Source organism: Scyliorhinus canicula, chromosome 13, assembly GCF_902713615.1.
Source record: "Scyliorhinus canicula chromosome 13, sScyCan1.1, whole genome shotgun sequence".
NCBI classification, from domain to species: Eukaryota; Metazoa; Chordata; class Chondrichthyes; order Carcharhiniformes; family Scyliorhinidae; genus Scyliorhinus; species Scyliorhinus canicula.
Window position 1 is genome coordinate 10,113,864 of NC_052158.1, and position 20,687 is coordinate 10,134,550.

Below are 20,687 nucleotides of genomic sequence, written 5' to 3' on the forward strand. Positions count from 1 at the left end.
CAATCTCCCTGGCCACGTCACGCTTACTAAGCTGATGCACCAGCATCCTACTCGCCTTCTCCCCATATTCGTACACCGCTCCCTGTGCCTTCCTCCACTGAGCTTCTGCCTTACCGGTGGTCAGGAAGTCGAACCTGGCCTGAAGGTTACGTCGCTCCGGAGCCTCCGCGTATCTCCTGTCCACCCTCACCATCTCCCTCACCAACCTCTCCCTCTCTCTTTGCTCTCCTCTCTCCCTATGGGCTCGGATGGAAATCAACTCCCCTCTAACCACCGCCTTCAATGCTTCCCAAACCGTCCCCACCCGGACCTCCCCATTATCATTGGCCTCTAAGTACCTCTTGATACACCCCCAAACCCGCCCGCCCACCTTCTCATCCGCAAGCAGTCCCACCTCCAGGTGCCAGAACGGGCGCTGGTCCCTCTCCTCCCCCAGCCCAAGGCCTACCCAGTGTCCGTGGTCCGAAATGACTATGGCCGAATACTCGGCATCCTCCACCCTCGAAATCAGCTCAGGACAAAAAAATCGATCCGGGAATAGGCTTTATGCACGTGGGAAAAAAATGAATACTCCCTGGCCCCCGGCCTCGCGAACCTCCACGGATCCACCCCTCCCATCTGGTCCATAAACCCCCTCGACACCGTAGCCACCGCGGGCCTCCTGCCCGTCCTGGACATGGATCGATCCAATGGGGGATCAAGCACCGTGTTAAAGTCCCCCCCCCCCCAGTATCAAGCCCCCCGTCTCTAGATCCGGAATGCGGCCCAACATGCGCCGCATAAACCCGCATCGTCCCAGTTTGGGGCATAGACATTCACCAGCACCACCCGCTCCCCTTGCAACTTGCCGCTCACCATCACATTCCTCCCTCCACTGTCAGCCACCACCTTTGACGCCTCAAACGACACCCTTTTCCCCACCAGAATCGCCACCCCCCGATTTTTTGCATCCAGCCCCGAATGAAACACCTGGCCTACCCAACCCTTCCTCAGTCTAACCTGGTCCGCCACCTTCAGGTGCGTCTCCTGGAGCATAGCCACGTCCGCCTTCAGCCCCTTCAGGTGCGTAAACACCCGGCCCGTTTGACCGGCCCATTCAGCCCCCTCACATTCCAGGTTATCTGCCGGCTCCCTGCCCCCCTCCCCTGCCGACTAACCATAACCCATCCCCTGCCCGCCCCAGGCCAGCCCCCCCCCCCCCGGGCTCGGCCCATTCCCCACGGCGGCAAACCCCCACCCCGGCCCCCCCTGCATACTCCAGCTCCTTCCTGGCCATTTCAGCAGCAACCCAGTACCCCCCCCCCCCCCCCCCCCCCCCCCCAGGCTAAGACCTCTCCCAGCCGCGTTACTCCCACCATCGCACTCCCGTGACCCAGCTAACTTCTGCTGACCCCGGCAGCTCCCGCCACACCTCCGACCCCTCCCAATGTGGGGCTACTTCTCCTCCCCCAGACCCATCAGCAGACCCTCCTCCTCCCCCTACCGCTCTCGCGCGGGAAAAAAGTCCGCGCTTCTCAGCTCCGACCCCGCCCCATCCACCCTCAGTGCGGGAAACAGAAGAAAAGCCCGCTCTTTCCCTCTGCCCGAACCCGCCCCCGGAAAAAGAGACAGAACCCCACCCGCCCTAGAAACACCACACAACCAGCTTAAAACAGCATGAAACAGCATAAATCAGAAACCCTTCCCACCAAACGTTAACACAGTTCTTTACAAACCCCCGACACTCAATCAGAGTCCAACTTCTCGGCCTGCACAAAGGCCCACACCTCCTCCGGGGACTCAAAATAAAAGTGCTGGTCCTTGTAGGTGACCCACAGACGCGCCGGCTGTAACATGCCAAACTTCACACTCTTTCTGTGGAGCACCGCCTTCGTCCGGTTGTACCCGGCCCTCCGCTTGGTCACCTCCGCACTCCAGTCCTGATAGATCCGCACTACCGTGTTCTCCCACCTGCTGCTCCGCTCCTTCTTGGCCCACCTAAGCACGCACTCTCGGTCAACGAACCGGTGGAACCGCACCAGCACCGCCCGTGGCGGCTCATTCGGGTTGGGCCTCCTGGCCAGTATTCTGTGGGCCCCCTACAGCTCCAGGGGCCCCTGGAAGGACCCAGGTCCCATCAGCGAGTTCAACAAAACGACCACATAGGCCGCCAGGTCCTATCCCTCCAGCCCCTCTGTGAGGCCCAGGATCCGCAAATTCTGCCGCCTTGACCGGTTCTCCATCTCATCGAACCGCTCCTGCCACTTCTTGTGGAGCGCCTCGTGCATCTCCACCTTTACCGCGAGGGCCGCGGCCTCATCCTCTCTGTCGGAGGCTTGTTGTTGGAGCTCCCGATCTCCACCCACTGGGCTGTCTGCGTCGCCAGCAGCTTGTTCGTATTCGCCTTCAGCGAGTCTAGCAGGTCCACTTTGAGCTCCCGAAAACAGCGCTGGAGAGTCTCCTGCTGCATCTGCGCCCACTGCCTCCATTCCTCGAGGCCACCGCCGGCCGCCATCTTGGTTTTCTTCCTCCGCTTTTTCTTAGGCGCTGCCACCGCTATTCTGCTGGCCCCGCTCCTGGTCAAGACTATAGACCACTGGGGATCCGCTGCAGACACCTTCCCATGTCGGGAACCGTCGAGCAGGTTCCGCTGGGGGCCCTTAAAAGAGCCCAAAAGTCCGATCCTGCCGGGAGCGGCTGAACGTGGGGCAGCACGGTAGCATTGTGGATAGCACAATCGTTTCACAGCTCCAGGGTCCCAGGTTCAATTCCGGCTTGGGTCACTGTCTGTGCGGAGTCTGCACATCCTCCCCGTGTGTGCGTGGGTTTCCTCCGGGTGCTCCGGTTTCCTCCCACAGTCCAAAGATGTGCAGGTTAGGTGGATTGGACATGATAAATTGCCATTAGTGTCCAAAATTGCCCTTGGTGTTGGGTGGAGTTACTGGGTTATGGGGATAGGGTGGAGGTGTTAACCTTGGGTAGGGTGCTCTTTGCAGGAGCCGGTGCAGACTCGATGGGCCGAATGGCCTCCTTCTGCACTGTAAATACTATGATCTTAGCGCCGCATTGCCACAACCGGAAGTCATGAAGGGGTTATCTTATGATGAAAGGTTGAGCAGGTTGGGTCGATACCCATTGGGGTTTAGGAGAATGAGAGGTGATCTTATTGAACATATAAAATGCTGAGATGACTTGAGAGGGTGGATGCTGAGAGGATGTTTCCCTTGTGGAGGAGTCGAGCATGAAGGGACAGTTTAAAAATGAGGGATCTGACATTTGAGACTGAGATGAGGAGAATTTGTTTGCTGTCAGAGGGTTGTTAGTGTTTGGGATTCTCTTCCCCAGTGAGCAGTGGTGACTGGGTCATGAAATATATTCAATCAGATCAGCCATGATCTTACTGAATGGTGGAGCAGGCTCGAGGGGCCGAATGGCCTCCTCCTGCTCCTAATTCTTGTGTTCTTGTAATGTAATTTCTGTCTGGTATCTTACAGGCTCGGATTGTGTACAACCTGTGCAGTGACATCGAAACGCTGCTTAGCGGAAATATCACTTCCCACCCGCTCTCTCTCCAGCTCTTTCTCTCCTTCCCTCTGTTCCCTCTCCCTCTCTCCACAATCTTGCCTTTCCCCTCCCACTCTCCTTCTCACAATCTCTCCTCCATCTCTCACATTCTCTCTCTCCCCACTGCCCTGCTATCTCACTGTGTCCACTCCTGTCCCTCACACTCTGACTGGCTCGGGTCACTCCCTCTTCTCCTCCTCCCTTCCCTCCATCTGCACTTTCCCTCTCCCCTGTTCCTCACAGCCTATTACTCCCACACACGCTCTCTCTCTCTGCTTCATATCCGCTCTCCTTACCTCTGCCCTTCCCACAATCTCTCTCTCCCTGCCATGCACTCATACTCTCCCCTCTGCTCAATCTAACATCTTTCCCTCCCACTCTCTATCTCCTTTCCCCCTCCCACCCTCTCTCTCAGCCCCTTCCATTCTCTCTTCCACCTAACCACACTCTCGCTTCCATTTCTCTCCCCTCTTCCTTCATCAATCCGCTATACCTCTCCCTCCACCCTCCCCTCCTCCCGCTCTCTCCCTCCCCCTCACAATCCCCCCGTCCCTTCACTTTCTTTCTCATCCCATCTTGTACATTTCTCTCCCCCACTCTCTCTCTTACCCTCCCATTTCCCTCCCGCCTTCCTACTGTTGCAAACATCCCCTCATCTCTTTTTCACACTCTCCAACTTTTGCATTTATTCCTCTGCACTCTCTCTCTCACCCTCACACTCTCCCTGCTAACCTGCTGTCTCTACTCCTCCACCTCAGTCTCTCACACCCTCCTACACTCCCTGTCACTTCCTGTTCTCCCTGCCACACCCTCTATTTCTCAACCCTCTCCCAATCTCTCTGTAATCCGGCTTCCACACTCTCAAACCCTCCAGCTTTCCGTCACCCACTTCTGCCTCACTTTTCACTCCATTCTCACACTCCCTCTCTCCTTTCCTGCTCTCTCCCTTCACCCACTCCCTGGCTCTGCTGCTCTGATTTCTCTCCTCTGACCCCTCCCACCTCCCTCACTATCCTCTCCCTCACCTACCCCGTTTGCCCCTCTCTACCCCTCCCTCTCTCTTCCCTCCCCCTCCCTCTCTAAATCACTGACTGTGTTATTTTAACTTTCCCCCAGCTCCAGCCTCTCTGACTCTGGATCCGAACACAGCGAATCCCCGGCTCATCCTGTCTGAGGACCGGACCAGTGTGAGACTCGGAGACAAACTGCAGCCACTCCCTGACACCCCGGAGAGGTTTGATCCCTGGCCCTGTGTCCTGGGATCAGAGGGATTCACATCAGGGAGACATTACTGGGAGGTGGGGGTGGGGGGGAAGACTTGGTGGGGTCTGGGAGTGGCCCGAGAGTCTGTGGACAGGAAAGGGGTATTCATCCCGAGCCCTGAGTCTGGATTCTGGATTTTGGAGCTGGAGCCCGGATTTGGTTATTTAGCCGCCGCCTCCCCCTCTGAGACCCCCCTCACCCTGAGTGTGAATCCCGGGAAGATCGGGGTTTTCCTGGACTATGAGGGGGGACAGGTGTCATTTTACAATGCGGACAACATGTCCCATCTCCACACTTTCACCCTCACTTTCACTGAGAGAATCTTTCCCATCTTCTTTCCGGGATGGAATAATGACGGGAAAAACTCGGCCCCGCTGACAATCTGCGGGATTAAAGATCACTGACAGATCCATCCCATAATTTCACACCAGCTCCCTGCCTCCTGCCAGCTGTAAACTGCTGGGCGTGGGTCTCAGTCACAGGGGGTGCGGATGGTTCAAATGGTTCCTGAGCTCAGGGTGATTACAGCTGAGTGACAATAATGTTTTGGTGATTTTGTTTTTTGTTTCCTTACTCGGTGAGGAGCAACAAACACTCGGTAACTTTTCCAGTGACTCCTGTAAAATAGATTAAAATCCCCAAATAATGGAGAATAACCAAAGCGCAGGGACGATGGAGAATTAAAACACAGACAGAAATAAACTCAGGGTCTCCGAGACTCCAGGTGGGAAATTGAACGTTAAGAGGGGCAGGGAAGAGGAACTAGGGTGACATTGATCACCAATGGCAATGAAATGACAAAGGAGAAAATCCAAGAGCAGGAAAATTCAATAATACCCAGGAAAGTACAAAGGAACAAATAGAAGCAAAATCAATAGGGAACAGGCAGGAGAATCAGAAACACTCACAAACCAGGGGTTGGAAATGAACGAAACATTCGACAGCCTGGAGTGTTTAAAGGTGTGGAGAGAGAAACCAGGTTAACATTCCGGGTATAAACCCTGTATGGGAACTGGGAACTGAAAGATCAGCAAGGACCTCTGTCGGGCTGGGGGAAAGAAGGAGGGAGAGGGAAGAAACAAATAGAAGTTCAATTGTAGAGAGGAACTTACTGGGTAGAATGAGCTGTGAACTGCAGGAAGCCGGTGACCTTCCTGCCTGTAATGTTGCTCCACAGGCGGAAGGTGGCGATAGATCACCGTGTTTGAGATGAATCAGTTCAGTGATTCTCAAACTGGGGTCGGGGAGTCTTCCCAGGGGATCCAGGAAATAATTTCTCCGGAGAGAAAGAGGGAGAGAGAAACACAAGAGGGAGAGGAAATTAAGAGGAATAAATCTCAACTGTTGCATTTTTGAAAAATTCCCAGGAGTTAGTGTTAGTTCTGCATTGAGCAGCTGTCAATATTTCCATCCCAAACCTCCCGAATCCTCTCCCTTCTTCACGGTGATGGACATTTCACTGTCATGGTTTTCAGCGGTGAGTCTCACATTGACTTTCAGTAGGAGGGGAGGGGAGGTGGGAGACCAGCTGCTGCTGTCATACTCGCTGCCTTCAGTTTGGGCTCAGGCAGTGAGTAAGTGCCGTTATCGAGCTGCCCGGCCTGCTGAGTATTTCCATCATTCTCTGTTTATATTCATCTCCAGTTAGATTGTTTCTTGTAATTGTGATAAATCTGTCAGTTTGACTCACTTCAAACTCTCACCGTGTTTCAATAATGTAACTTCCTTGTGTGATTAAATAACACTGACAAACTGGACTGGGTTTGTATAGGTCTGTAAATATTGTCCAGAATGTCATGTTCCAGTGGGGAATCTGTAATAAAATTGGAATAAAGGAAAATCGTGTTTCTGGGAGTTTTTATTTTACATTAAAACAGGAAGCTGCCTTGAGACAGTTTAAAGATGTAAATGACGTGACTCTGCTGTGAACACTGATTTGACAGTCTGTCTGTATTGAACATGATGTGTGAACTGATGGGGTTTGTGAGACATTAACAGATAATGTTTAACCAGATGAAAAGCAGTTCAGTTGCTGCACTGGAATGTTAGTGGAGTCTCAGTTATCATTTATCTCTGGTTTGTCTGCTCTGTCTCATCACTGTCCACATCAGAGAAATAATCCTGAAATCACTAGTATGTAATGACCTGTTTTATTAAAATATTATTAATGTTCTCTGTAAATGGAACCTGTTTATATTGTGGTTATTATATAGAATTATAATTTACATTGGAGGGTACATGGTTACATTTGTAAAATGATTCTTTAAACAACACAAAACAATCTGAGAACTACTGGAATAGAAACAGTTTTTCTCAAAGTTTACACAGTTCATCATTAAATCCAAGAAGCAGAAACTCAACATGTTGTTTGCGTCTGTCAGAGTCAGGGGGGCGGGTTCCCGCAGAATATGCAAGCGGATTGGGCAGAAGACCTGTCCCTCAGTGAGGGAGGCGAGTTTCCGGAGACCAGGTATGCTTGTTGGCCGAATTTCCGGTCATTCAGCAAATGAGGTGGGTTTATGCTGATTGTTCAAGGGGATTGGTTGCTCGTCCTGTCACTCAGACTAAGAGAGGCGGGTTTCCAGGGAATGCGGAAGTGGATTGGTCAAAGTGCCACTTACAAAGATGGACCGAGAAACCGAGCGTGGTACCGGAAATCGATATGTTAGTTATTCGGCCGCTCATCATGAGGGAGGCGGGTTTTCTGGCAACGTAGAAGCCGATTGGTCAATCGAACTGTCACTCAGAGCGCGGAAGGCGGGTTCCCGCCATATGGGGAAACGAATTGGTCGGAGCTCCTGTCACTCAGAGTGGTGACGCCCTGTTGCTAGCAGCAGAGGTCAGTGTGAGGTCAGTGAAAGTCAGACCTCACCACAGCCTGAAGGCCCCACCCAGCAAGAGCGGTTACTGGGAGATCAGATTGGGAGCCGACAATGGGAGAAGGAGGAATTGTCCACCGGGTAACAGGTCCAGGTAAGAGGGGCTTCCTTTTCATTGAGGCTGTGTGGGGGTGGGGAAGGGGAATGTCTTTCTCACAACACCTGAATCATAAAGAACACATTCTTTAGGAGTTTTCACTGCCCTGAACTGTACAGAATATTGTGTCAGAACAATTCAGTGTCTTTTACACTCATGGTGTTTGAGGCTAAATTCTCCTTTAAAAGAAATGAAGAAATACAATGGACAGAATTAGCCTGAGAAAGTGGATTCAAATTATTGTCTGTGGTTTCTTGTTCCACCTCCACTCAAGGCTCAATGTCTGTGACATGAAACAGACTGATTGCAACTCAGAAAACCCAAATTTGATTTTCCTGAGCTGATGTAATACAGTTAGCCTCAGTATCCCTAGTTTGAGATTGGGAACATTTAGCCATGATCCCCACTCCTAATAGTGATTGTGTCTTGCTGTCAAGTGCCCTGTAATGGACTTAAAGGTAAAACATGGTGTTCATAAAGAGCACCCCTCCCTCCCTCAGCGTGAACGTTGCAGCCAGCACACCGGCCTCTGTGCATCGAAGCCCAAACTCCCTTCTTCCTCCTTGCCAGCAATTCTGTTGTCTGATTGATCGAGTATTGGCGGTTCACCTCTAAGATGGTGTCTGCCAACCTCCGCCTCCCTGTGCCTTACTCTCTAATGATTAGCTTCAGTGTGTCCCATATCGTAGAAGGGAAAATCCCTTCACTCCTACTAAAGCTCAAAGATTCCTCGATGAAAGTGAAAGCGGAGAGTTGTGATCAATGGAATTTTTAAGTTTGGAGGAAGATTTTTAGTGGAGATCTCCAGGGGTCTGTATTGGGACCCTTGCTCTTTCTGATATGTATGTTAATGACTGAGACACTAGTGTCCATGGCTTGATTTCATAATTTAGAGGTAACACAAAGATTTGAATCGTTCCTGACTGTGATGAGGATAGTCTTGAACTTCAAAAGGAACATTGATATATTTGATTGGGCAGACATGTGGCAAATTAAGTTCAATTCAGAGAAGTGTGAAGGAAATCATTTTGTTAACAATCATCATAGAATCATAGAATTTACAGTGCAGAAGGAGGCCATTTGGCCCATCGAGTCTGCACCGGCCCTTGGAATGAGCACCCTACCTAAGGCCATACCTCCATGCTATCTCCACACCTCCACCCTATCCCACCGTCCTTTTTTGGACACTAAGGGCAATTTAGCATCGCCAATCCACCTGTCCTGCACATCTTTGGACTGTGGGAGGAAACCGGAGCACCCGGAGGAAACCTACGACTATAGAGAGACAGTCTAAACTAAAGGGAGAAACTGTAAAGGAGGTTTAGGAACATAGGGACCTTGGTGTCCATGTAAGTAAGTGATTGAAGCTGCCAGGACATGTTTGAAAGAGCAGTTAAGAAATTATTTTGAAATCAAAGTTCTAAACTGGGGGCAGGCCGCCTTTAATAACATCAGAAGTGATTTGTTCAGAGGGGACTTGGACTGGACACGTTTAGATTAATCTGTGACTGAACAGTGGGACACATTCAAGAAGGACACATTCAAGGGAGAGTGCAGGGCCAACATGTTCCAACAAAGAAAAAGGGTAAACCCTGGATCTCAAGGGTTATAGAATTAATCTGTATTTGGAGCGGCCTTGGGTAAAAAGAGAGAGGGAGGCTTATGACAGACAGTGAGAGCTCAGAACAGCAGCACCCTCAAGATGTACAGAATGTGCAAAACTGATCTTTACAGGTGAGAGAATATGAAAGGATAGTGGCAGGTAAAATAAAGGAAAATCCTGAGTTGCTTTACAAGTCCATTTCAGGGTAAAAGGGTAACTAGGGAAAGAATTAAGGCCCAGAATGGTAATTTGTGTGTGGAGCGGGAGGGCATAGGTAGGGTTCTAAATCAAAACTTTTTGTCAGTGTTTGCTAGTGAAAGTGACGTTGTGGGTACAGAAATCAGAGAGAATGACTGTGATTAAAATCAAAGAAGTTAACATTGATTCTGAGTGGTCTGGCTTACTTATAAATTGGCAAATATCCGGAGCCAGATGAAATGTATCCCAGACTTTTGAATGAGGCAAGGGAGGAAATAGGGGCGCTGGCAACAATTTTCAATTCTGCTCTGGCAACAGGAGAGGTGCCAGAGGACTGGAGGATAGTCAATGTGGTCCCATTATTCACCAAGGGAGGAATGGATAAACCAGGAAACTACAGACCAGCCAGTCTAACCTATTGGGGGTAATTCTGAGAGACATAATTAATCAGTATTTGGAGAGGTAGGAATTAATCAAGAAAGTCAGCGTGGTTTTGTTAAGGGGAGGCCATGTCTGACCAACTTGGTTGAATTTTTCGAAGAGGGCAATACATCTGACGTCATCTACTTGGACTTTGATAAGGTTCCAGATGGGAGACTGATAACGAAGGTAAGAATGAAGAACAATACAGCACAGGAACAGGCCCTTCGGCCCTCCAAGGCTGCGCCGACCATGGTACCTGCCTAAACTAAAACCGTCTGCACTTCGGGCGTCCGTATCCTTCCATTCCCACCCTTTCATATATTTGTCTGGATGTCCCTTAAATGCCACTATCGTACCTGCTCCCACCACCTCCCCAGGCAGCGCATTCCATGTACTAACCACCCTCTGTGTAAAAAAAAAAAAAAAAACTTGCCTCTGACATTTGATCTAAACTTTTCCCCACACACTTTAACACCCATGTCCCCGAGTACTTGATTCTCCGACCCTACAAAAGAGCATCTGACTATCCACTCTGACCATGCCACTCATGACCTTGTAGACATCTATCAGGCCGCCTCTCAACCTCCATCATTCCAGTGAGAGCAGATCGAGTTCATCTAACCTCTCCTCATAGCTAATGCCCTCCATACCAGGCAACATCCTAGTAAACCGCTTTTGTACCCTCTCCAAAGCATCCACATCCTTCTGGTAGTGTGGCGACAAAAATTGTACACAATATTCCAAATGAGGCCTAACTAAGGTCCTGTACAGCTGCAACATGACTTGCCAATTTTTATATTGAAACCCTGACCGATGAAGGCCAGCATGCCGTATGCCTTCTTCACCACTTTATCCACGTGCGTTGACACTTCCAGTGATCACTGGACATGCACGCCCAGATCTCTCTGCCTGTCAGTACTTGCCAGAGTTCTACCGTTTATTGTCATGGGATCCAAGGAAATGTGGCAAATTTAATGCAGAATTGGCTGAGTGGCAGGAAGCAGAGGATGATGGGCGAGGGGTATTTTCCTGACTGGAAGCCTGTGTCCAGTAGGGTCCGAAGGGATCAGTGTTGGGGCCCTTGCTGTTTGTGGTTTACACATAGATTTAGACTTGAATGTAGGAGGGTTGATCAGTAAGCTTGCGGATGATAGGGAAATTAGTGGGGCAGTAATTAGTGAGAAGGATTGCCTTAGATTACAGGAGGATATAGATGGACTGGTCAGATGGGCTGATCAGTGGCAAATGGAGTTCAATCTGGATAAGTGTGAGGTGATGCACTTGGGCAGGACAAACAAGGCAACGGAATAGAGGATAAATGGCAGGACCCTGGGAAGTACTGAGGATCAGAGGGCCCTTTGTGTGCATGTACACCAGTTTCTTAAGGTAGGAGGGCAGATGGATACAGTGGTTAAGAAGGCATGTGGTATATTTTCCTTTATCAGACGAAGTTTAGAATTTAATAGGCAGGGAGGCTATGCTGGAACTGTATAAAACGTTGATTAGGCCACAGTTAGAGTATTGTGAGCAGTTCTGGAATCCACATTGCAGAAGGGATGTGATCGCACTGGAAAGGGTGCAGAGGAGATTTACCAGCCTGTTGCCTGGGCTGGAGAGTTTTAGCTATGAAGAGAGATTGGGTAGACTGGGGTTGTTTTCCTTGGAATAGAGGGGACTGAGGGGGAATGTAATTGAGATGTATACAATTATGAAGGGGATGGGTGGAGTGGACAGAGCACCTTTTTCCCTTAGTTGAGGGATCAATGACCAGGGGGCACAGCTTTAAGGTAATTGGCAGAAGGTTCAAAGGAGATGTGAGGAAAACCTTTCCACCCAGAGGGTGGTGCGAGTCTGGAACTCACTGCCTGAAAACGTGGTGGAGGCAGAGACCCTCATAACATTGAAAAAGTATTTAGATGTACAGCTGTGATGCCAATAGCAATGTCAACACAACGAGATCACTCAGGACCCTGTTAACCGTGTTCATGTCAGTGGTGAGCTGTTAACGGAGCTTCTTGAAGTTGTAGCTGTTAAAATTCATCAGTGATCAACTGTGGGAGAGGACAGACTATCTTCACTGGTCATCCTGTCTGTGGAAAATGATGTCACTCCAGTATCTTGGCGAATAAGGTTTCATTTTAATCATTATCATTATTTATTAGTTCAGTGTTTACTGTTTAGGGGCAGCACGGTAGCATGGTGGTTAGCATAAATCCTCATTTCACTCCTGTGAGGTCTGGTTCTAATTTCCAGAATAATTCCCATCATTTCTTCCTTTGTAATTTACTCCTTCCTGCTCCTCCAGTACCTTTTGTCATTTATCTTCAATCACAACCCACAGCCGGAATCTCCCTGCACCTTCCCAACTCCACTTTTATTGTAACCACGTTCTCTGGGTTCTGAACTATTACCTTCTCCACGACTGGGTCTCTTGATTTAATGGAATTATGGGACAGGCTCAGGGGGCTGAATGGCCTCCTCCTGTTCCTGTAGTTTCACATTGTTGTGCCTCTCTCACTGTCTCTACAAGTGTTCTTCCTGGTGTCAGTACATTCTCTATTACTTTCTGTGTTTGGTTTTCCCCGGCACTTATTTCTGTTTCTTGCTGACCCTGTGCCTGTCGGTAAAAATCCCTGTCACAGTTCTCCAGTGATTCGCCCTCAATATTGAGCACCAGCCCATCCACCTCACTAAACCTTTACTAGATTATTCCTATATTATTCACTCAACTTTTCTAATTAGCTTTCCAATCGCTTCCTTCCATTAATTCACATCCATTCCTGTCCAAGACCCAAAACTTTGCCTTCAGCTTCTTGGCAGCTGAGATCGGCAATTTGCTGAACATTTTACTGTTGACTCTCGTCTTCTTTCACGCTGCAAAGTTGAGGATTTTTTACTCCATTTGTGGACGGCCATCAGTTTACTGTGTGTTAACATTTGTGTTTTTGTTTATTTCAGGAGAGTACATCCAATGGCACGTTCTCAAAAAATAACTGAGCAACATTATAAAGTAACAGATTGAAGTGTTTGTTTTATTTTCTATTATTAAATATTTCATATTTACATAATTAGTGAAGAAGACTATCAGCCAATCCCAGCAGAAGGCAGTCTGTCTCTGGGAGCATTTAAAGGTTGCACCCAGTATGGAGAATGGAGACGTGTCAGAGACCTTCTCAAACCCGGGACCGAGATCTTTTCCTGTTTTCTTATTTAACCAGAAACTCCTCAAGTGTCCACATCTACTGAATAACAGACAAGAATGTGAATATTATTCCTACTAATTTAAAATGAGAAATAAATGAAATGGTGGCTTTTATTTATCTGATTCATGGATTTGAATCCTCCCCGTGTGTGGAGTCTGCACGTCCTCCCCGTGTGTGCGTGGGTTTCCTCCGGGTGCTCCGGTTTCCTCCCACAGTCCAAAGATGTGCGGGTTAGGTGGATTGGCCGTGCTAAATTGCCCGTAGTGTCCTAAAAAGTAAAGTTAAGGGTTGGGTTACGGGTATAGGGTGGATACGTGGGTTTGAGTAGGGTGATCATTGCTCGGCACAACATCGAGGGCCGAAGGGCCTGTTCTGTGCTGTACTGTTCTATGTTCTATGAATGTAAATAATAATGTAAAATGTTTCAGAAAGAAGAGAGGAAAGAAACATTTTGCTCTCAGCGATCGATCAGTCAGCACAGTGAATGTTCACTCGATTGGTTCCTGCTCTGAGACGGTTGTCCTGTGATAATAGGCTGAGTAAATTGGGCCTAAACTCTCTGGAGTTTAGAAGAATGAGAGATGATCTCACTGAAACATACAGGATTCTGGGCTGGGAATCTCGATCATTGGGAAACAGTCTCAGGATAAGGGGAAAGTCATTTCGGACTGAGATGAGGAACAGAAAAACATACAAATCAGGAGTCGGCCATTCAGCCCCTCAAACCTGTTCTGTTATTGGATGAGATTGTGACTGATCTGATTGTGGCCTTAACTCCGCATTCCTGCCTGTGTCCGATTATCCTTTTACTCCCTCGTCTATCTATTTCTGCCTTTAAAATATTCAATGACTCTACTTCCACAGCTCTCTGGGAAAGAGAGTTTCAAAGACGAGCGACCCTCTGAGAAAATGTTTCTCCTCGTCTCAGTCCAAAATGGAAGACCCCTTATTTTTAAACTGTGTCCTGAGTGAAAGTCACTCCCCTGAGTGTAAACATCTTTTCACCATCCTCCTCGTTATGTCCCCTCAGGATCTTATGTTATTCAATAGGTTCACCTCTCAAACTTCAAATCTTCAGTGGATACAGACCAAACCTCCACAGAATCCCTACAGTGCAGAAGGAGGCCATTTGGCCCAGTGAGTTTGCACTGAACCTCCGAAAGAGCAGCTTACCTTGGCCCACTCCCCTGCCCCATCCCTGTAACCCCACCTAACCTGCACATCGTCAGACATTTAGCACAGCAAATCCACCTAACCTGCACATTGTCAGACACTTAGCACAGCAAATCCACCTAACCTGCACATCGTCAGACACTTAGCACAGCAAATCCACCTAACCTACACATCGTCAGACACTTAGCACAGCAAATCCACCTAACCTACACATCGTCAGACACTTAGCACAGCAAATCCACCTAACCTACACATTGTCAGACACTTAGCACAGCAAATCCACCTAACCTGCACATTGTCAGACACTTAGCACAGCAAATCCACCTAACCTGCACATCGTCAGACACTTAGCACAGCAAATCCACCTAACCTACACATCTTTGAACTGTGGGAGGAAACCGGAGCACCCGGAGGAAACCACCGCAGCCACTGGGTGAACGTGCAAACTCCACACACAGTAACCAAAGACTGGAATGGAACCCGGGACCCTGGTGCTGTGAGGCAGCAGTGCTAACCACTGTGTCAAGATGCCGCCTTGCTTATCCTTTCCTCCCAAGATATTCAACTGCCCCCACAAATCACAACCAATCCAATCCCATGTAGCCGTCTACCCCAACACACTTGTATTACTAAAGAGCAAGAAATGGATTTGAAAGGTGTGGAACATGAGGAAAGTTGAAAACATTTGCTAACTAATTGAAGTAAATCAGACAGTAATGATTCACCTGTGGAATGTGTTTATAAAACCTACAGGAGAGAGAGTTAGAGATGAGAGATGGGAGGCCAGAATGTCTCCAACAATCTGATCTCAGTGGTTGACTGATATATTTTCACCAAAAGGAAGGATTACGGTGTTGAGTGCTCAGTGGTGGAGTTTCCCCACCGCCTGTCCTTTACCACCGTGAGGTCCTGGTGAGGATTCTGGGATGTAATTACACATCAAACCCTCTTTTCAGAGTAAATGCTGCTTCTGTTTTATACTTTAATAACAGGGCTCGGCAGTAAAGGTGTTTGCTCAGATTCATCTCAAACACGGTGATTATCCACTACCTTCCGACTGTGGAACAACATTACAGGACCCTTTGTACATCAATGTTTCCCAATCTGTCACCATTTCAATAATTATCTGCCATTCTGTTTTTCCTACTGAAGTGGATAGCTTCACACTTATCCACATTATACTGCAGCTGCCATGTATTTGCCCACTCACTCAACTTGTCCAAATCGCCTTGAAGTCTCTTAACATCCTCCTCACCACTCACATTCCCACCAAGTTCCATGTTGTCAGCAAACATGGAAATATCACATTTGGTTCCTCATTGGGCTTACCTAAAGAAATGCAACATCGACGACAACGCTTGGGAGATTTGCTCAGGCGAGACCGACTTGGAAGAAGTTCCTGACTGACGGGAAACAATTCTTTGAGGACACCCAAGGGCAAGAGGAAACCTGGAAGAGGAGCCGGAAAATGGAATACTCGGAAAATTCGATTGTCTCATACAGGAACATAAAACCGAGCACAGTTTGAAGGGAAACAGGGTTAGCGCACGAAGAGGAACTGAACCCAGTCGGGATGGGTTGAGCTCCAAGAACTGTTGACAGTGGAGGGAGGGAGAAAGATACAGATAGGGAGAGAGAGAGACGGAGGGTGGAGGTGGAGATGGGCGGGATTGAGATTCCATTACACTTGTCTCCAGTCTGAACTCGCTGCCGATTACAAACCCTCTGGAAACTCGGTGTGAGATCCAGGTGCAGAAACTGAATTGTGTTCATGACAGTAGCTGCTCACATTAAAACACAAAGTACTATAAATGTCAAAGAGATATTTTAGATTGCTGGGACTGAGAAGATGCTTAGAGGGATTGAACCTGTGAGCTTCGACCTTATTCAAGCTCAGAAATATTTGTGCTTATATAGCGCCTTTTCCCACTCTGGGATGTCCCAAGGTTCATGAAGGAGCAGTGAGTAGGTTTGATGTGCAGTCACAGGTTTGGTTTCGGGAAATCGATCATGTCACACAGAGAAAATCTTTGGAGGGGAGGGAAATGTGAGATTCGGTTTTATCTGCTGGGAAGCAAAGAATAAGGTTTCTTTCACCGCTCCTGGGGTCGCTGAGCTGATCTGAGATCAGTGAGATCCTTCCAATTCCGGTTCTGTTCTGAAGTGTGGAGTGGGATCGATCCCACTCTCTTCTCACTCAGCGATAAGGGCGCTGCCACTGAACCACAACTCACACCGACCACTGGAACCCAGGCAGTTTCCCACCCGTTTCTGCAATGTTTCTCTGCCCAGCAGGACTGGGGAGATGATGCGATGGATTTCCTGTTGTGTCCGGTCCTCCCAGACAATTCCATAACACAAAAAGAAGAGTAAAATACTGCGGGAGCTGGAAATCTGAAATAAAGACAAAACTGTTAGAAATACTCAGCAGGTCAGGCAGTATCTGGGGAGAGAAATAGAATTAATTTTTCAGCTTTCAGAAATAGGTCATCTCGACCTTCCGTGGAGGAAAAATGTGGAGTTCTCTCCTCCAAAGCCTGCGCATTCTGGGACAATCATAGAATCATAGAATTTACAGTGCAGAAGGAGGCCATTCAGCCCATTAAGTCTGCACCAGTCTTTGAAAGAGCACCCTACCCAAGCCCATATCTCCACCCTATCCCCATAACCCAGTAATCCCACCCAACACAAAGGGCAATTTTGAACTCTAAGGGCAATTTAGCATGGCCAATCCACCTAACCTGCACATCTTTGGACTGTGGGAGGAAACCGGAGCACCTGGAGGAAACCCACGCAGACACTGGTAGAACATATAGGCTTTACACAGACAGTGACCCAAGCCGGGAATCGAACTGGAGCTGTGAAGCAATGGTGATGCCCACAATTGGAACTTCTTAGAGTAACAATGGTTATGGAGCTCAGGTGGGTAAGTGGAGTTGGGATAAACTCAACCATGATCTATTTTTTTAAATGTTTATATTAAGGCATTTATATATATATATCTCAAACTCAACCAGAACCAAAAAGAATAAACAAGAAATCACATAACAAAAATAACCAACATCCCATGCCCCATCCTCCCTACCGTTACCCGCCACCCACACTGCCTCCAATGTCCCCCTCCCCCCCCCCCTCCCCCCCCCCCCCCCCCCCACCTCCCTGATGACTTCTTAACTATTCTTGAAGCACTTGATAAACGGTTTCCATCTCCACATTGTCCTAATTTGGGGCATAAACGTTTGCCAGGACCACCGGCATCCCTTCCAGCTTCCCACCCACCATCACCAACCTTCCCCCCCCGTATCTGCTACGATATTCCCCACCTCAAATGCCACCAGTTATTTACCAGCTCTGTCACCACTCTTACCCCCCCCCCCCCCACGTCTTCATGTCTAATCCCAAATGAAGAATTGCCTTTCCCACCTTTTCCTGAGCCTTATCTGATCCCCGATCTTCAAGTGTGTTTCTTGTAAAAAAGCCACATCCGCCTTCCAGCTCCTCAGATGTGCGAACGCACACATCCATTTAACTGGTCCATTCAGCCCCCTCACATTCCATGTGACCAGCCTAGTCTGGGGGCACCGTGCCCCCCTCGCTACCGATCAATCATACACCTTCTTAGGCCAGCTCCGGCCCATTCCACGCGACCCTCCAGGCCCACCCTCGGATATCCACTGTCACCGCTCCCTCCCATGCTAGGCCACAGCAACAACATCTATGTCTGTAACCACCCCCCCTTCCCCCGAACAAAACAACAACCCCCATCCCCCTGTGCTTTACTGACCGCCTGATCACCCCCCACTGCGCTCCTGTTAACTGGCCCACCCAGCTAGCCTGTCAGCCCCAGCCCAAGTTGCCTGAGCCTCCTACCCTCCCACCCCTGCCGATTCCTCTCCCCTCCCGCCTGTGCTCCTCACAAACAGCAATGAAACAAGATAAAAGATGCACTCACCCTCAACACAACAAGACATCTCGAAGGAGAAATGTTCTCCAACAAACAAGAAAAAATGGACAGGAAAAGCCCCCATCTCCTCACACCTCCTACACAGGTAAATGCCCTCCTTCTCCTGCCAGTCTGTTGTCTCTTAAAAACTCCCATTGTCTTCTCTGGTGTGCCAAATAAGATTCTCAGTTATAAAAAGTCACCAAGAGGTGGGCCGGGTACAACATCCCAAACTTCACCCCCTTTTTTAAAGAGGGCAGCCTTCACCCGATTAAACCAGGCTCTCCTCTTCGCCAGGTCCACGCCCAGGTCCTGATACACTTGAGGCTCACTCCCCTCTCAGGTGCATCACCCCTCCTGCCTCGCTCATCTCCGTATTTTCTCCTTGTCCAGGAACAGGTGAAGACGCGCCACCATCGGCCACATCCGATTCGCCTGTGGCGTCTTCATCAACACCCTGTGCGCTCAGTCGACCTCCAGCGGCTGGTCAGAGGCCCACTCGCCCATCAACGTCTCCAGCATCTTGGCTACATAGGTGCCAGTGTCCACTCCCTTGATGCCTTCAGGCATCCCCATGATTCTTAGATTCTGTCTCCGGGAGTAATTCTCCAGGTCCTCCACCTTCTCCTTTAACCACTTCTGGGTCTCTCCCATCAGACCCACTTCATCACCAACGAGGCGGCTACTCCTCGAGCTCCCCACCGCCTCCTCCACTTTCCGAATAGCCTGGCCCTGGGACTCCGACCTCTGCTCCACACGGTCAATTCCCACTTTAACGGTTCCACCACCTTGGCTAGGTCCTCCTGGGCCTCCCTCCTCTGTCGGCTAAACTTCTCATTTAAGAAGTCCACCAGTTACTCCGTCGGCTACTGGGCAGGCAAGGCAGACCCTTTACCCTCCACCATCTTGCCTTGTGTCGCATGAAGATTCTCTTGCTCCAACTCCTCCTTTCTTCTCAACCCACTTCTGGTCCATGGATCCATCCTCCAGCCCCACCAGTGGAGTTAAACTTTTCTCCAGTCACCCCTGCACCTTTATTCCCATAAAACATCCAGCCGACAAATGGAGGAAAGGTCTGAAAAAGCAGCCTTGAGCTGGAGCTGCCAAATGTGCGACCACTCACACCATGGCAGCTACCAGAAGTCACAAACCATGATCTACTTTAAAGGTGGAAATGATTCGAGGGGCTGAATGGCCCACTCCTGTGCCTATCTTCCACCAGCTCAGTCCTTCCTTTTTTAAAATAAGTTTAGAGTACCCAATTATTTTTTTCCAATTAAGGGGCAATTTAGAGTGGCCAATCTTCCTACCATGTACATCTTTGGGTTGTTGGGGTGAAACCCACGCAGACACGGGGGGAGCTCAGTCCTTCCTGTGGGATATTAAACCAAGGCCACCTCTGCCTCAAGTGGCTGTTTCAGAACCCACGCTAAAGGGGGGAGATCTCCCAATGTCCTGGACAACATTCCTCCCTCAGATTGAGACTGTTGTTGTGGAGAGGGGGTGGGGGAGATGCGAGGAGTGTTGGGGCTGGATAGAGGACCAGTGATAGGTGGAGATTGACGAAGATTTTGGACAGAAAGACCAAGGGAATATGAATGGGGGTGATCAGGGTAAGGATTCTGATATTGACACATAAAGAGCTTCGAATGTTTTAATGGCCGAACAAATGTAAGCATGTCAAAGGACAACTTGGAACAGGGACCAGGTGGCCCAAGGGGAGTGGGGTGGGGGAAAGGGGGACAATGGTGAGGGAAAAACAGATCTATGGAAGAAATGAAACTAAATCAATAGAAATAAAAATGTGGTAAAGGTGGAGGAGAGAGTTCACAGCCTGAGGTTGGTGAACTCAATGTTAAGTCCAGAGGGCTGTAACATGTCTAAACCGCAAGAACCATCGCCCCATAAATCAGTCTGGAACCTTCCTTGTAGTCACCCGAAGGGACATATCTCCTCCCTTCAATAAGGAGACCAGAACTGTACACGTATTTCAGGTGTAGTGTAGTTTCTCTATATTTGCAAACAGATTCCCGTTGCAATATTCACCAGAAGCAGCGACAAACCAGGGCTGCAGCAGACTTTCCCAAAGCAGAGATTTGATACCAAGACTGAGAGCGATCCGATCCGATTGCTGAGTTCTCCAATCACTTGTTTTTTCCCATTCCTGTACTTAAATCGTTCTGTTGGTGCAAAAATGTCCAGAGGTCAATCAGATTGATTGTAGCTCAATCCAGAACCAGCTTCAGCATTTATCAACTCTGACACAGGAATAGGGGATCCTGATGAGTAGACATTTGTCACAACATTGTGTATATTAACGTGACAGTTTATAACTGATCTTTCCCAATGATGGTCATCAAAC

At 48.9% G+C, this 20,687-nt stretch overlaps 1 protein-coding gene and 1 long non-coding RNA gene across 2 annotated transcripts in view; both read left to right on the top strand.

Annotated features, from left to right (window-relative positions):
- The window catches only part of LOC119976467, a 223,851-nt gene that overhangs the window by 29,533 nt on the left and 173,631 nt on the right, over positions 1 to 20,687 (top strand). The window contains 3 exon segments of the mRNA XM_038817005.1: positions 4,660 to 5,206; positions 12,965 to 13,016; positions 20,352 to 20,507. Coding sequence (XP_038672933.1) covers positions 4,660 to 5,206; positions 12,965 to 13,016; positions 20,352 to 20,507 — 755 coding nt within the window.
- LOC119975752 lies at positions 7,467 to 10,120 on the top strand. Its single transcript, XR_005462794.1, has 2 exons — positions 7,467 to 7,779; positions 9,902 to 10,120. It is a non-coding gene; the product is annotated as an uncharacterized LOC119975752 (long non-coding RNA).